The sequence below is a fragment of the Ambystoma mexicanum genome, chromosome 5q, assembly GCF_040938575.1.
Source record: "Ambystoma mexicanum isolate Mex_15411 chromosome 5q, UKY_AmexF1_1, whole genome shotgun sequence".
NCBI classification, from domain to species: Eukaryota; Metazoa; Chordata; class Amphibia; order Caudata; family Ambystomatidae; genus Ambystoma; species Ambystoma mexicanum.
Genome location: NC_090933.1, coordinates 1,037,809,940 through 1,037,826,297, shown reverse-complemented (window position 1 = coordinate 1,037,826,297; position 16,358 = coordinate 1,037,809,940). Strand labels below are relative to the sequence as shown.

General features: G+C 49.0%; 1 protein-coding gene across 1 annotated transcript in view; it reads right to left on the bottom strand.

Annotated features, from left to right (window-relative positions):
- The window catches only part of MED30 (mediator complex subunit 30), a 93,997-nt gene that overhangs the window by 57,591 nt on the left and 20,048 nt on the right, over positions 1–16,358 (bottom strand). The window contains exon 2 of the mRNA XM_069621539.1: positions 952–1,110. Coding sequence (XP_069477640.1) covers positions 952–1,110 — 159 coding nt within the window. The remainder of the gene's footprint in view (positions 1–951; positions 1,111–16,358) is intronic.

Below are 16,358 nucleotides of genomic sequence, written 5' to 3'. Positions count from 1 at the left end.
ATTAAGGTTGGGGATGCCAAAAGAGACAGAGGAGAGCAGCGGCACAGACAGGAGAAAATTAAGGGGAAGGGGTGTTTTGGTTACAGACAAGGAGAAAATTAAGGGGAAGGGGTGTTTTGGTTACAGACAAGGTTATGAGGGGGTGACATTTTTAAACATGGGAACGATGTGTAGAGGTGAGCTTGGAAAGGAATTAGAGGGGGGAGGAACAAAGAATGATATTGTTGTGAGCAGAAAGAAAGCAGAACAAGATTAGTGATGGCTGGGGTGTACACGTGATGGAGCTGGGAAGAAACATGTTTCTGTCAGTTGATCAACTAGAAGATAGAGGATGCAAATGAGGATTTCCAACACTAAAACACTGTCTTCTATTGTCACACTCCTGTGATCCTTGATCCGTCACCATTTACTTTAGGTTGCCCTAAGTGCAATGATTAAGAAAGTGAAACTGGTTTTTCTAACAGCACTGTAATACACCTACTTAGTTGAACCCTTATTATTCCGTACGGAATCGGTTAGTTTTCAAAATACACCTATGAGAGAATACAAGGTTATAGACTTGTTCCACAACTTTGCTTTTCTTGCCCACCTTCACCATATTTGCATGATAGTACCTGCACCTATTCATATCACACAATGCACACATTACTTTATTATACATTTTTTATTTGGTAAAAGTGAAAAACTGTAATAGGTCTTTTGTAATAGTCATTTTTCAGACATTTGCTATTTTTTTTCTTTGCAAAGTTTCTCAAGTTAAGTATATTTGAATCGCAGAACCAAAAACAAAACAAAATCGTTTAAGTGGTTTCTTATGCATACTGTAGACCAAATGGTCTCCAGTTTGAAGTGATCATGGCAAAGGGACACTAGATTTTACAGCGTGGGGCATGAACAAGGTGTGTTGTGTGTTATTTTGTGTAAACCGAAAAGAAAGGTCCAGGTGCATACCTCTATTGGAATGGGATCCAGTCCAGCACAGTTTTCGATACATTTGTCATAAACTAATCTCAGTTTCCTGAAGAGTATGGACAACTGACGGAGATGTTCTTGAAGCTTTCCCAATCGGTCCTGGTACGTTCCTGTGTGGTAGGTGACACCATTTGGCAGCTTGATTTATAAAGAAACAAGAAAGAGAAAACAGGATAAGGATTTCAAACAAGTTCTTAAACTCTTAGAATACAAATCTGAATAGGATACATTATTACAACTATTATTATTATGGTATTATTATTATGGTATTTATTGAGCGCTGAACCTAGCCTAGTATTAAAAATCAAGTGTAAGATAAGCCCATAGTAGCACATTTTAAAGCGATGAAACATAGTCACCAAGACCTGTTCTGGTTCACACTACAGACAGCAAAGATTACTTTCTGCGGTGGTGACCGCGACCTTATGCTACGTACACTTGAGCCAAAATGGATGTCAAAGGAGGTCCGACTGTTTCCATCGAATGGAATTTGTTTTTCAACTATATTTTTTTTAGTTTTCTAACTAAAGTTTCCCCATTTCAGTTGCTACACCTAAACAAATGACACTCTCCGGACTTTTGTACGAAAGTACATTTTGTGTACATGCCTTGTAATTCATGCTTTGGCATTCATGCATTGTTTTCATACATTTCGACAATTGCCATATTCCATACTGTATATAGCAGAATATTGTCCTCAGTTGACTACCATATTTTTCAATCCAAATGCCGTTTTTCAACCCAAACGCCCTATTTCCATCATTTTGCATTCGACTGAAGTGAGCCTCCCTTCAAATGGCACAGTTTTGACTAATGCGCAGTTAGTAACATTAATAGATGTATCAGCACTACCTTCGGTAGTGTACAGTTCATAGATTCCATTCTGTAACCCTAATGGATACATTTTTCTACAGACTGGCACACAAACAGGTGGGTGTGCACTTTTTCAATTTACTAGACTAATGGGTGTTTCCACCCGATCTAATGTGGACTGGACAAAGACAAACCTTTTAGAATCACATACCCAAGTAGTAACCTACATTCAATTAGTCACACAAGTGATACTAAAAGCAGAATTCAACTCATACCAGCGAAACAGCTATTTACGTGCTTACCGCCTGGAGCTTAATAAAGTTTAGCCCTATTGTAATAGAACACTGTTACCTTTTGCGCACACTGATCCCTTGGTAAGTGCAGTGCATCGGATGCCCGGTAAGCCTTGTTCACTTAATTTACAGATTAAGTAATGCACGTCTGTACACCGATCTCTATCCTTACGGGTCACGCCATGCTCCGTGGTCATTTTGGCTAACATGATCAGTAGTATGCACGGTTTTACAGCACTACGCTGTATATAGATCACTCTCTAGATGCGTTCTTCCACGGCTTACACCATGAATTCCAGCCTAAGCGTTAGCACGTCCACTCTAGCATTTTCGCCGCATAGCTGCCATTCCATTTTGACACGTGAATGTCACATTAATGGCAACTCTTCTAGCAAGTCGCCATCTTTTATCTGGTCTCCATTTTGGAAGACACGTTCCCGGGTAGTCGGGCCACACGGCTGCACCCTCCACACTCCCTCTCAGTCACTAGTCGGCCCCAACACCAGCTCTTGCACTTGACCAAGCACTCATGTGGTCTCTCTGACCACAATAGATTATCAGCAGCTCATTCCCTGCGGTTTTCTATTCCACTGCAGTTAAACTATGCAGGATTCACCTCTACACCGCTTCTTGGACCCCAGACAGCCACCTCGCCACAGAGGGTCCATAATGCTGCTAAACCTTGTGTTTTTCAGGCATCTTCTACGCCTTTATGTAAATGTCCCATTCCTGCCTGTACGCAAGACAGCATCCAATCATTTGTTTTCAAGACGCCACCACAGTACTTTAGGTAGGTCACCTTCTACGGACTCCTCTTTATCCTACTTGTCAGGGCTTTGATAATTTTTTAAAAACCACTATTTTTTAACCTTTTAGATGAACAGAGCAATCCACTGTTTCAGCTGTCCACGTCTACAACACTTCTTATTGTCCGGACGACAGTTCGGAACATCAGATAACCCGTGTTACATCGCAAATTTGATCATAATCACCACTCGAACCAGAAACAACTACTAGCTGTGTTGACAGTAATGACATACTGCTAATAGTTCAGCAGTACATGAAATTGCACCATTGTTGTTACTAACCCACACAACGTACAGAATTGATTGCTTTTTCTTGATGTAAAACCAATGGCTCAGCATTTGTTGACCTTTAAAACACAAGTTCTCCATTATGATTAAACTGTTTTATTTTGAACATACTTCTCTGATCTGTTTGTTAGTATATGTTAACCTAGCCTTCTGTAGTCGGTCTGCACCTCCTATGGGTCTATGAAAGGGGTAGCCTTTTGACTCTGTAGTTTGCTTTTCCAGTATCTGTTCACCTTCTAGAGTCCGGCCACCCTGCAACAAAAAAAAAGAGGGTCCATCGCCCCCTATATATATTTCTCTTCCACTTGCACATTAAAAGATACATAGTTACTTCTTACGATCACGCAGTTATAACAGAAGTTTCTTCCTGTGGTTCTACATGCACCGCTGGTCCAAACATATCCATAGAGCTGTGTGAGAGAAAGCAGGGGCACAAGGTCATATGTGTCCGTCTCCTATTTTTTGTTGGGGGGGTATTTTTACTCCCTGCTTTTATTTTTGGGAAGTATTTGCCTATTTTTAGGGAATAAAAGTGGGCGATACACCCCTTATCTGTAGGGCTGGTTGGTCTACTGCATTGATTGCTGTTAAGAGGTGAAGGAGAACCAGAAGGCAAGAATGGCCATCATTGAGGATTTTAAGTGCACTGCAGATCACCTTGATGGTAGCAGTTTCTGTGCTGCATCTGGAAGCCAGATTGGTGGGACTGAAGGAGGCTGCTGGCTTTGAAGGGTTGTAGGAGATGCACGATTACTGCATCTCCTACAAGTGAAGATGGGCGATGGGGCAGTAGTTGCTGTGGTAGTCAAAAGTACAGTGTTGGCATCATGAGAAGCAGGAGGATTGTCTAGTCTTGAGGGTTGACAGAAAGGTGCCTTTGTTAGGGAGCTGTTGATTGTCGGCTAAGGGACGGGGGCTTAAGTCAGAAAGTTAATGACTACGGAGGCAGGGAGGATATCGGCACGTCCAATGTGGCATTGATCGATGCTAGAGCAGCACAAGGTCTTCCATAGGGAGTGATCTGAAAGTTGCCCAAGTAGTTGTGGTTCTTTCTGTGAGACGGGATGTGTAGTGAACTGTCAGTTGTAGCAAAGGGGTCTATGTGTTGGCAGATCATGCTGATATTGAACTAACAACAAAAATTGGCACACTTGTGTAAACCTAGTTTTATAGGATGGAAATCTGACCGATATACAGCATCCGATATGACAAAACACAGCCAACTCCTGGGAGCTCTATTTGACCTTATGTTTATTTGCAAGAGGGTTTCTGAAATTCCTGGCTAATTTAGAGATCACTAGTGGCTTCACCATAATTAAGTAGGGTGTCCAGATGTGGATCCCATGCTCTGTGCGCATAGGGAGAGGCGGGTAGAGCGTACAGATCATACCCACTTAGCCACTAAGGCAGAAACATGCATCTCGGATTGCTGTTTGTACGCCAACTCAAAGGGAATTTGCCTGGCATTTCAAGGTGGACTGCTTTTACGGGCGGAATCAGACGGATATGAAAATGGATATTTCATTCTGCTTTGCCAAAGAAAGCTGCAACGAGAACAGAGATCCTCCATAGTAGGTTGCAGCAGAAACAAGCGGTTTTAGCGTTTGCTAGTTTTCACTCAGCACACATTGTTGACTTATCTTTCAAAAATAGGTACCTTATCTTTCACAAAATCATGAAGGCAAAGAAGAGACTAATTAAAGTGGATGTTGTGCACAACTCAATGTTATTCCAACTAACATTACAGGACGTCTGAAAACAGGAAAATTGAAACTGCCTAGTGTCACATACTTGGTGATACGTTCTCTACAAGATATTGATAATTAACTCTTGGGAGTTAGGAATGTGTGCTGTGTGTAGTGGAGAACTGATGGCAAGTGAGATTGTATGCCCTTCTACTAGGCAATCAAGCTGTTCTGCTGCTCACTAACAAGCCAAGCCCCCCGCCCGCACTCAGCTGTCACACTAGCAATGAGCTCTCTAGCACACCCACGCAGCACACCATAGCACTAAACAGAAATCCACTGTTTATGCATAGTGGTATTGACTACATTACACGAGTAGAAGTATTCCATGGAAACAGCATGCTTCTACCTACGTGCATACATTTCAACGTAGCCATGTACTGTATTGGACATATTCTAAGAAAGCAAGGCATATTGTGCAAACATTCTCTCTCTGGTACAAGACAATCTAACTACTGAAACAAAAACATCAGTCGTGCTATCTCCGCAGGCTGTATTTTGTGTTTGAGATTAGCTGACTGTCCGCCAAGAGACAAGTACTTCGAATAACATCTTCGATGTTCAAAAAAAGGTAGCAGGCGCCCCTCGCCCCTCTCCCGAAAGAACAAAGCAGGATAACCTGTTCAGTGGTTTGTAACCACTTTGAGAGTTCACAGCCATCTGCTTTTTGCTCACTGTACCTTTCACAGATGGGAAATATCCAATTGCATATCAGTCTTTGTCCCCCCCACATGGGCAGTCCAGCACCGAAATGCTATGGCAATTCCCTTGTGAACAAGAGTACCAACAGCAACCCCATACACGTGTTTCAGCCTTGTAGGGCCTCATCAGTGAGGCAAAGCTGTGCCTCTGAGTACAGTGAGCAGGGAGTCTCGTCTGACAGACCCACCAGATCCACCTGGGTGAACCAACTCACGATCCCAAGATACAAACAAGAAAAATATGCCTGCAAGAGCTTCCCAGTCCAAGCCGCCAAAATGTGGAACACTTCCGACATCAGAACTGAGGCAGCATACCTGCCTTTTCGAAATAAACTGGGAATCTGGCCCAGTCGTACAAGAACAATCTCTGCCCTAGAAGCAGATCCAGCCCCCGGGCTCCTCTTTAGCACCCCATAATTTCAAACACGCTACACTGCATTTATGATCGATCCATTGCTAGTGTCAGCGACATGGCAAGCTATATTGTAATTACCTCTACCATTCTACCAATACCCCAAACTGTTTTGTCCAACTTCCCTGTGCCCGTAAGACAACTGTATTGTGAACTGCTCAAACCTGTAACTCTGCGTATGCTCCAACAGCAACCTGCTAAGCATCAGGGCAACCAACTGCAATTTATGTCAACTGTAATGTAATCCATTAACATTGTACTCCAAATGTAACCAATGTAACATATAAACTTCCGTCCGGATACGTTTGGAGCGCCATATAAATAAAGAGATGCATAAAGAAGATTGTTAGGGTGAATCCCAGGAGTTGTTCATCAAGGTAGGCTTAGCCTACACCAATCACTGTGGCCCATTTGGCTTTAAGAGAGGGCTAGGGGCTGGAGCCCCTCTTTTGGCAGATCATCAGAAGACTTCACAAGAAGTAAGAAAGAAGAACTCACCCTTGGACCCTGGCTGAAGGTACAGTCTGTCTTGCATCTTCTGCCAGTGAAGGAGGGCCAGGATATCCAAAGAGGGAAGAAAGATCCCTTCCTCCTGAACTTCTCCCAGGGAACAGAGGGAGAAAGGACCCTCTAGACACTCCAGAACCGGTACACAGTCAGCACACAGCAGTCAGCTTCCCGGACAGGGAGTGCCAAGTATCTGACCCTACAGCCAAGGACAAGGCAGATGCCTGCAACGCACTCCTCAGCATAGGGCCGTCAGCCTTAAAAGGATGGCACAATCCCATTGAAGAAGCTGGGAGAAGTTCCTCGACAGTCATCTACCGCCGTCCGCCTTAAAGAACATTTTCAAGCCAATTGAATTCCTCGATTTGCAACCAAATGCAAAGCTGATTGTTGTCAAACTGCAGTCGATGAAAGAAAGCCGAGACGTCTCGACCTGTGCTTCAGAACCGCCGATCAGCACCAAGATGATTCCTGGCCTTGAGTTACCATGTAGGCCAGCCTGCAACTGTTTGTCAAGCTGCACTCAATTAACCACTTTACCGCCCGATACCCGCAGTCGACTCCTGCCTCAAACTCTGTTACAGAATCCTGCAAGGCACCCTGGAGCGGACTCAACCCTGTCAAGCACCAAGAACATCTACAGCCAAATGTACATTGTGGTTCTGTCCCCCGGGCCTTCCCAAAAGACCTTTAGAGACATTTTAAGACCATTTTTCCCTGTTGTGCTGAAGCCAAGAAACCTTATCAAACTGTCGTGGTTATTAACCATACCGACTACCATAATGCCAGTATCCAGAGTGTATCCCTTTTCCTTTTTTCCAAACCGTCTGTCCTTTGCATTCCTTTACAGGGTGGGTTGTATTTTGTAGTGTTGTTAGACTGTTGTGATTAATAAAGTATTTTTGGATACAACATTGACTAGAGACTCTATCATTGGGTAATAATTGTATTTTTGCTGTGTTGCAACTAACCAATGATCCACGACCTTTAGAGGAGATAAGCTGGCCATTCCATCCACATTACCAAAACTGGACAAGGAGGGGTTTATAATTAGCTTTTTATACCAATCTGTTCCGATCCCTTTTGGTGCATTAGAGGTGTGGGACTAATGGTTTAGAAAACGATATTCACCCCAGGACCTTTGTTTGTTTCTGTTCCTTTTTCCTCTCTCCTCCCATCTGGATAACAGTTGGCTGAGGGAGTCTGAGGTGCCTGTCCTTTGTATGTGGTTGCCCCGGCTTGCTGTTAGTGGTCCATAGGCATCCTGTACAGCAAGCATCTGGTAAGATGCTTTCAGCCTATTCAGCGGTTTTGGCTGTGTTTTTTGTGGGATTTCCCAATCAATTTTTGTGCTGGGAGTGGCTGTCCTTTGTTAGTGGTTTTCCTGCCTTGTTGTTAGTAGTCCATAGGTCCCTGCCTGCTTTTCACTCCCTCTGATTGGCCTGTGTCCTTGATCACATGACCAGAAAACACCCTTGTTCCCTGGCCCTCTCAGGGCAGCCTTTGGCGAAGGACCAGAGGCCAAGGGCAGTTACCTACTGTGCAGCTCCACTACGTGTTAGCCCGTGTTCTCTTGAAGCAGACAACCTACAGCGACTGATAAGGTAAGTATGGTGTGGCAGGTGAGTGCAGCCAATACTGCACTCACGTAAAACCCCACCACTCTTATTACCCAACTATCCTATACCTACTTGCATCAAGCCTAACTGTGTAACTGGCATTTCATTATACTGCCAAAGTTTGAATACAAGTGGTTTTTCATTGCACTGTGGAAACTAAGTAAGTTTTCAATTTAGGTGCATTTTCCCACTACATTGAATTCCCACTGCGGTGTATTCCAAAAGAGTTCAGAATGTTCGATTAGATGGATTGTTGTGGGGAGTAGCAAAAGTGGTGCAGGTTGTATTTTTGGGGGTAGGAAATGTGCTGTATTCATATGTATTTTGGGGGTAGGAAATGTTAAACTTAGATGGATTATCAGAGGAATGGGTCATACCTAGATTGCGAGGGATTGGAAATGTGTTATACTTGTATAGGTTACTGAGGTTGGAAATGTGTTCTACTTATCTATGAAAGACATGCAATGAGTTACACAAAGATGGATTGCTACAGGAACGTGTCACTCTTTGAGAATTGTGAGGTTTAGCACATGTTTGCATTAGAAGGAACAAACAGTGCAGTTTTAATCATGAAGAGGGAATATTCCCCGTCGTCAGGCTGGGAATCCTCGGTACAGAAAAAAATCAGTATCCGTTTTGTTTCTGATCTGTCTTTCGTAGTAGTAACAAATCACTGATCTCTGGGTCATACTGCCCACAGCCAATGACTTCCCTCTCCCTAAGCCCCGCCTCCGGCAGCCATCCTCAGATTTGGTAGCACGTAAAGTGGCAGTATGACCAAGTGAAGAGCCGCAGAGGGGTAGGCGGGAGGGTTCGCATGTGAATCCATGCCAGACCAATGCTGGAGAACAACAGTTACAGGTAAGTAACTTGTTCCTTCTCCAGCATGGGGTCTGGCATGGATTCACATGCTCATGAATATGAGATTACATAGCAGTACTCACATGCACAACCACGGGAGGTGGCAAAAGGCTCAACATTAAGCAATAAATAAACTCAACATTAAGCAACTCTTACCTCCTCACCAGGCCCTTCAGGCGAACAGGTTGAGCAGCACTGCTTGGCCGACCCTGGACTCCTCCCTGGAATCCCAATCGACGCAGTAGAATTTCGTGAAGGTGTGCGTCGACCTCCACGTAGCAGCCCTGCAGATGTCCAGCAGGGCCACACCAGACAAGAACGCCGTGGAAGCAGCGATCGCTCTGGTCGAATGGGCTCTCGGACGGCCAGGCAGCGGTCCGTTTGCCAAACAGTGACAGTGCATGATACAGCCGGAGAGCCATCTGGAAATGGAAGCCTTCGAGAGAGCCTTCCCTTGATTCACAGGCCGAAAGTTCACAAAAAGCTGTGACGTCTTCCAAAAACTCTTTGTGCGGTCCACGTAGAACTTCAGCGCTCTAGCTACATCCAGCGATTGCAAAGTCCTCTCGGCCGGCGACGAAGGCGACGGGAAGAAAACTGGTAACACCAAGGGCTCGTCGAGGTGGAAGTCCGACGGCACCTTGGGCATGAAGGAGGGATGCGTCCTGAGCACCACCCTCGTGTCGTGAAAAGTCAAGTATGGAGGCTTGCAAGATAGGGCCTGAATCTCTCTCACGTGCCGTGCGGAGGTGATGGCCACAAGAAAAGCTGTTTTCCACGATAGGAACTTCAATGGTGGCGTATGCATAGGCTCAAAAGGAGCCCCCACGCCCTAGTCAGCACCACGTTGAGCTCCCACGCCGGGGCTGGGCCTTCACCGGCGGGAACGAGCAGAATAGACCCTTCATAAATTCCTTTACCAGGAGATGAGACCACAAGGACACCTATCCTGTTGTCCTGGTGTATCTTGAGATGGCAGCCAGATGTAGCCTGATGGAGGCGTGAGCTAGTCCAGCCTTGGCCAACGACCATAGGTACGGCAGTACTTGAGGGGCCGTAATCCATAGAGGGTTAATCTTCTGTGCCCGGCACCAGACAGAGAAGCTCTTCCATTTGTGTCCGTAACACTTGAGAGTTGAGGACGCCCTGGCCTTTGCAAGAAGCTCTCTGCAGTCAGCCGGTATATCGTATCCCCCAAACCCTAGTGCTGCAGGAGCCAGGCCTGCAAGTTCAGCAACTTCGGGTCGTGATGAAGAATGGCGCCTTTCTCTGGAGAGAAGATCCGCGTCCACGGGCAGTCTGACTGGTGGGGACGCCGATAAGTCCAGAAGGTCCGGGAACCAGATCTGTCTCGGCCACGCCGGTGCGACGAGGATCATCCTGCACTGGGACCTCTTGAGCTGGTTGACGAGCCGGAGTAGCAGTGGCAACGGTGGGAAAGCATAGAGGAACAGGTTGTCCCAGGGGAAAGAGAAAGCATCACCCATGCTCCTCGGTTGGGGGAACCTGCTGGCGAACCTCTGGCACTTGGAGTTCGTCGCCTTCGCGAAGAGATCGACCTGGGGTCTGCCCCACAGCCTGAAGAGTCGATCCACTTGATCCTGGCGCAGCTCCCACTCGTGGCACGAGCGCAGCTCCCTGCTGAGTGAGTCGGCGATGGTGTTCTTTATCCCTACCAGATGAAAGGGTACCAGAAACATCTCCTGGTCGACGGGCCAGTGCCAAAGATCCTGGGCTTCCTTGGACAGGGCTGGGGATCTGGTTCCACCCTGCTTCCTGATGTAGAACATCATCGTGTTGGTGTTGTCAGTGAAGATCCTCACCAACTTGCCCTTGCGGGACAGAAGAAAAGACCCGAGGGCCCAAAACACTGTGCAGAGCTCCAGAATGTTGATATGAAGCTGTTTTTCCTCCGTGAGTAAAAGGCCTCTCGCGTGGATATCTCCGGTATGCGCTCCCCACCCTTCCAGGGAGGCATCCGTCGTCACCGTTACCTGGTGAGCTGGGGTCTGAAAGTCTGCACCCGTCGTCAGATGAGTGTGGGTGCCCCACCACCGGATCGTTCGTCGGAAGATCTCGTTGAGCGGTATCCTGACCTCGAAGCTGCCCCTCGTCTGGATCCAGCGTGCGTCGAGGAACTCTTGCAGTGGACGCATTTGAAGTCTGCACAGGCGTACCAGATAGATGCAGGAGGACATCATCCCGAGAAGGGATTTGATGGAACTTACCCTGGCTAAGTCCGTGGCTAGCAGGCGTTGCACCTTTCCCAGGATGGCTTTCATCCTTTCGTCGGATGGCGAGGCCAGCCGTGCCACTGTGTCGAGCTTGGCTCCCAGAAACAGGGCGACCTGCGAAGGGACCAGTTGGGATTTGGGGAAGTTGATGGAGAACGCCAGGTCCGTGAGTAGCTGGACGGTCTTCGCTGTGTGTTCTACGGCAAGCTCCCTTGTCCTTGCTCGGATGAGCCAGTCGTCCAGGTAGGGATAGACATGGATCCCTTGCAGGCGTAGCCACGCCGCCACCGGTGCTAGGCACTTGGTGAATACCCTGGGTGCCGACTTAATCCGAACGGGAGGGCCTTGAACTGGTAGTGCCGTCCTTGGACCACGAACCTGAGGAACTTCCGGTGTCCTTTTAGAACGGGGATGTGGAAGTAGGCATCCTCCAAGTCCAACGACGACAGGAAATCGTCCTCCTCCAGCTGTCCCAGCACGTGCTGGAGGGTGACCATCCGGAACTTCTGAACCTTGATATACTTGTTCAGTCGCCGCAGGTCCAGGATGGGACGCCAACCTCCTGTCTTCTTTACGAGAAAGTATCTTGAGTAGACCCCGGAGCCCCGAAGTCTCTTTGGGACGAGCTCGACAGCACCTTTCTTGAGCATCGCCCTTACCTCCAGCAGCAGCTGGGGTATGTGGTTTTCCTTCCTGGCCACGGGTGGCACGTGAGGGCACTTCTTTAGAAACTCGAGGGCGTGCCCCTGGGCCAGGGTTTCCAGCACCCAGCGGTCAGTGGAGATGGACTCCCACACGCTGAAGAACTTCGCCAGCCGGCCTCCCACCGAGGTGCTTCGGTGGGGGGCCTGACGCCACGGTCGGTTCAGTCCTGTTTTGAGGCCGTCTTGCCACCTTGACCTCCCTGGCGACGGCGGCGGGAACCTCCAGACTTACCCCATCCTCTATAGGCCTCCTGCAACGAGGAACGGGCCGCTTGACGGTAGGTAGGGGAGCCGCTGGGAGAACCTTTGGAGGCCCCTTGCTTGCCTCAGGTGTTCCAAAAGGACGGCGGTCGTTGCTGGAGAACTCCCAGGGCCCGGGCTGTCTCCGTGTCTGTTTTGATGGCTTGCAGGGACTCATCGACTGTCTTCCCAAACAGGTTGTTCCCGTTGAAGGGCATGTCCAACACTTTGGCTTGTACGTCCTGGCAGAAATCCGTCACCTTAAGCCATCCGCGCCGATGAGGCAAACACTGTTGCCCAACTGGCGGAAACCGGTGTCAGTGATGTCCGTCGCCACCGTTATGGCGTGGTCTGACGCCACCTCGCCTTCTTGCAAGATTTCCAGGGCTTCTGCCCTCTTGTCGTCCAGCAGGAAATCCAACAAGGGAGCAATTTTATACCAAAGTTCCCTGTCGTAACGGGCAACGATAGCCAGGGCGTTAGCCACCTTAATCGTCGTCGCTGCCGACGTGATAACTCGTCCCATCGCGTCAAGCTTCTATCCCTCGCCGTCTGGTCGTGAAGTCGATGCCGATGCCCCCCCGCCTTCTCCCTGGCCGCCGCCGAGACGACTGAATCCGGGGTCGGCTGTGCTCTAAGGCATAGAGGGGCCGCGTCGGGGGACCCAGTACTTTTTTCGTATTGGTCCCTTTTTGCCGGCGTCGTGGACAGGTTCTTGAGGAGGGAGAGCCCTTTGTCCCAGATGTCATCCAGTAGAGGTACCGCGAGGACCGTCTTCCTCTTGGTCTCTCGACGTTGATAGAGGAACCCCTCCTTCTTTTCTTCGGGGCAGAGCTGGAAAATCTCGGATGCCCTGGAGATCATCGCATGGAAGGATCTCATCTCATCAGGCGGGGAAGCCCGGGGCGGGGGGGGGGACGACGATGGGAGGTCCACCCCACCATCGCCACCCTCGTCGTCCGTGCCCGTCGTGGCCGTGTCCGTGGCCGTGTCATCCCCGTGGACGGGGAGGAGGGTTGAGCAGGCCTCGAGGGTTGGAAGGGTGTAGGAGGATGTGTTCTTCTCCTCTTGGGTGGTGGACTTCCCGACGGGCCTGCCCCTGGCTCCTCCGTCGGGCCTGGCTATGGCTCCTCCGTCGGGGGTAAAGGCAATTCAGTCCTTATTTCAGAGCATAAGGATTGAATTGCCATCAAAATGGCCGCCGAGTTGTCCTGCGGCACTGGCTGCGACGGTTGGTCTGGGGTCCCGTCGGCGCCACCGTCGCTTCCGTCGTCCCCCTCGTCGGGATACCTCTCGATGGGCTGGTCCTCCTCCATGCCCGCGTCGTGGCTCTCAGGGACTTCGACAAGTTCCTCCTCGGAGGTTGTGTCTGAATCCACGACGGCCAATGCGCCCCCCCGCTCTTTATCCACCGGGGGCTTCGTGGGGGTTCTTTCGATGGGCTTGAAAGATGCCTCCCTCCGAGGTGGCAGGGAGACTCTGGGCCCCGAGGCCGCTACCACAGGTGTAACCTCCGCAGGCTGCGCCAGGGTTGCCGCTACCTCCTCGATAGAGGCCTTGGCTGGGTGAATCAAGGCCTTAGTCACCGACTGCGTGCCTGTGGCCTTCACCTTGGGGGAGGGCTCTCTGCCTCGCTCCCCATCAGCCGAAATCTTCGAGATCGACCGGGGCCCTCTCCAGAAGCTTGGCCAGGTTCTCGGATTTCCTCTTACCCAAGCCAGAGCGATGGCTCGTGGTCGATGGCGCCGGGGAGGAAGCGCCCTGCCTGGCAGCCGAGGAGCCAGACCATTCGGTGCTCCCGGTGCCCGCGGTGCTTAGCCTTCCGTTGGGCCCCTGTCGCCGGGGCACCCTCACAGGACGCTCGGATTTCTTCTTTTTCTTCTCACCCGACGGGCTCTTTCCCTCCAGCCAGTTGGCGAGACGAAGATGGCAGTCCCTCATGGTCTGCACCGACAAGTTCCCGCAAAGCGCACAGTCCTCCTCCACGTGCGTTTTCTCCTCGTGAAGACAGTAGAGACATAAGGAATGCTCGTCTTCCTTGAACACGTTCTGTAGCTGGCATCCAGGGCAGGCCCTGAACAGCTTCCCGGGCGTCGAGCTCCCTTTCTCCTGGGCCATGTTCGGGGTAGCTCTCAGAAACTTCTGGAATCCTCCAAAAGCGTGGTTCGACGGAATCTTCACCCTTGAGGGGCGTAGAAACTTCCGAAACGGGTCCCCGTTGATCGGATGTAAAGACGGTGGAGCTTGAATCTCAATTTAACTGAAAAATGAGAAATTCTCTTTGAAAAAGCGCGAAAACCCAGCAGAAGCTCGAGAGCTATAGCACGAGGACTCCCAACCCTTGAACGTGCGGTAAAAATCCGAGGACGGCTGCCAGAGGCGGGGCTTAGGGAGAGAGCAGTCATTGGCTGTGGGCAGTATGACCCAGAGATCAGTGATTAGTTACTACTAGGAAAGACATATCAGAAACGAAAACTGATACTGATTTTTTTTCTGTACCGAGGATTCCCAGTCTGACGACGGGGAATATTCATGAGCATGTGAATCCATGCCAGACCCCATGCTGGAGAACCCGTATGTTCAGTGTGCGCATTACATTGATCTGGGAATGGCCATTTGTGCTGCGCCCATGAGGTTAGCTGCCTCTACACCATAGATCTACGCTGTTAATCCCTTCATTACACTTAAAAGATCCGAACTCAGCCTTGGAATCCTGATATTGGCTGTGGAGCGTACATAGAAACGGAAGATATCTAGTAAGACTATTACAAGTTAGCCTTCCATGGCACCGAAAGAACCCTACTATCCTAAATCCTATGGTAGCCGACTAGTAGATACACGAGGTCAGCCAGTCTATTGTGCTAGGAAGACTTGAGGATAGCCCCCTGGCCCCATCAGCTACGATTCCTAGAAAATGTGATATTGAGAAAAGTGGAAGGATAACATCTAGAAAGGTTAGGGCTGAAGAAAGGCTGAGAACGGAGAGAGGAAAGGGAATACCTCTCCTGACTGCTAGGTTAGCAGAGAGAATAAGGGTGGAGGAATGAGAGAGAGTGAGCCCGGCACCTATTGAAAGGTTGGGGATGAGGGAGTAAGAGGAGCCTATGCCTTTTACCGCTAGGATAGAGGATAGGGTGTGAATAGTAGTAGAGACACAAGAGCAGGAGAAATTGGAAGAAGCGCGGAGGCTAGCGGAGGAAAAGGTAGTGCTGTTACAGCGGCAGAGAAATGAAAACCGGGAACACGTGAATAGACAGGCAAAGGACGTAGAGGAAGGAATGTGGCGGCATGGGCAAGTTCTTGTTAGGTTGGATAAATAGTTTATCAAAGAGGTCAATATAGGTCTGGAGAACAGAAGTTATTGCTATGGGTACAGGATTCGAGCAGGGAGAACGGGAGCCGGCACCATATGGTAGTGCTGAGTATGCTTCCGTGCCTGTAGAAGTGTCAGGGGAAGTGATAACAGGAGTAGGAGATGAAGAGGAAGGATATGTCGAGTAGGGAGAGCTGGTTGTAGCAGCCCAATCTCCCACTCCAGTAGCAGTGTCGGAGGGTATACCGTGGAATTGTAGGATGCGCTGTGTTACTTGCATGGCTGTAGTAAGCAGCAGGGGAGAGATGGAGGAAGCCCCAGTAAAAGCAGGTTCAACTCTTCTGTTGCTCCAGGAGTGTATTCTGACCTGTGGTCACACATGGATCGGACTTATGTGAGAGAGTCAACTGACCACATCTGCACAGGTGTAAACAGGGGAGAAAAATCCTTTACCCCCAAGAGACAGTCACTCATTACACTGGAACAAGTGTTATTGAAGTAAATCCTTTTTTGCTCCCTGGTGCTAAGATGTACCAAGAGTAGGAAAGCCCACAAGGATCTCGGATGTGCCCAGTCCTGTCCGTTACAACCGACCTGGAAGAGAAACCCCAGAAAGGTGTGCAGGTATGTGACCAAACGTTATCATTCATGTCGATACAAGGGCTGCAAAATCTTGCATCAAAGAAGGTCAGTTCCCCTTGTCAGGTAAAACAGTGGATACAGAGGGATTCTCTGGGGCTATCCTGTCGGTTCCTTACAATGGAGGTCTACGTATTAAGGTAGGTACACAAAATGTATCTGCTCCTTTGCAGTATTTCAGATACCCTGGCAAATCTGTTGGGCAGAGTTG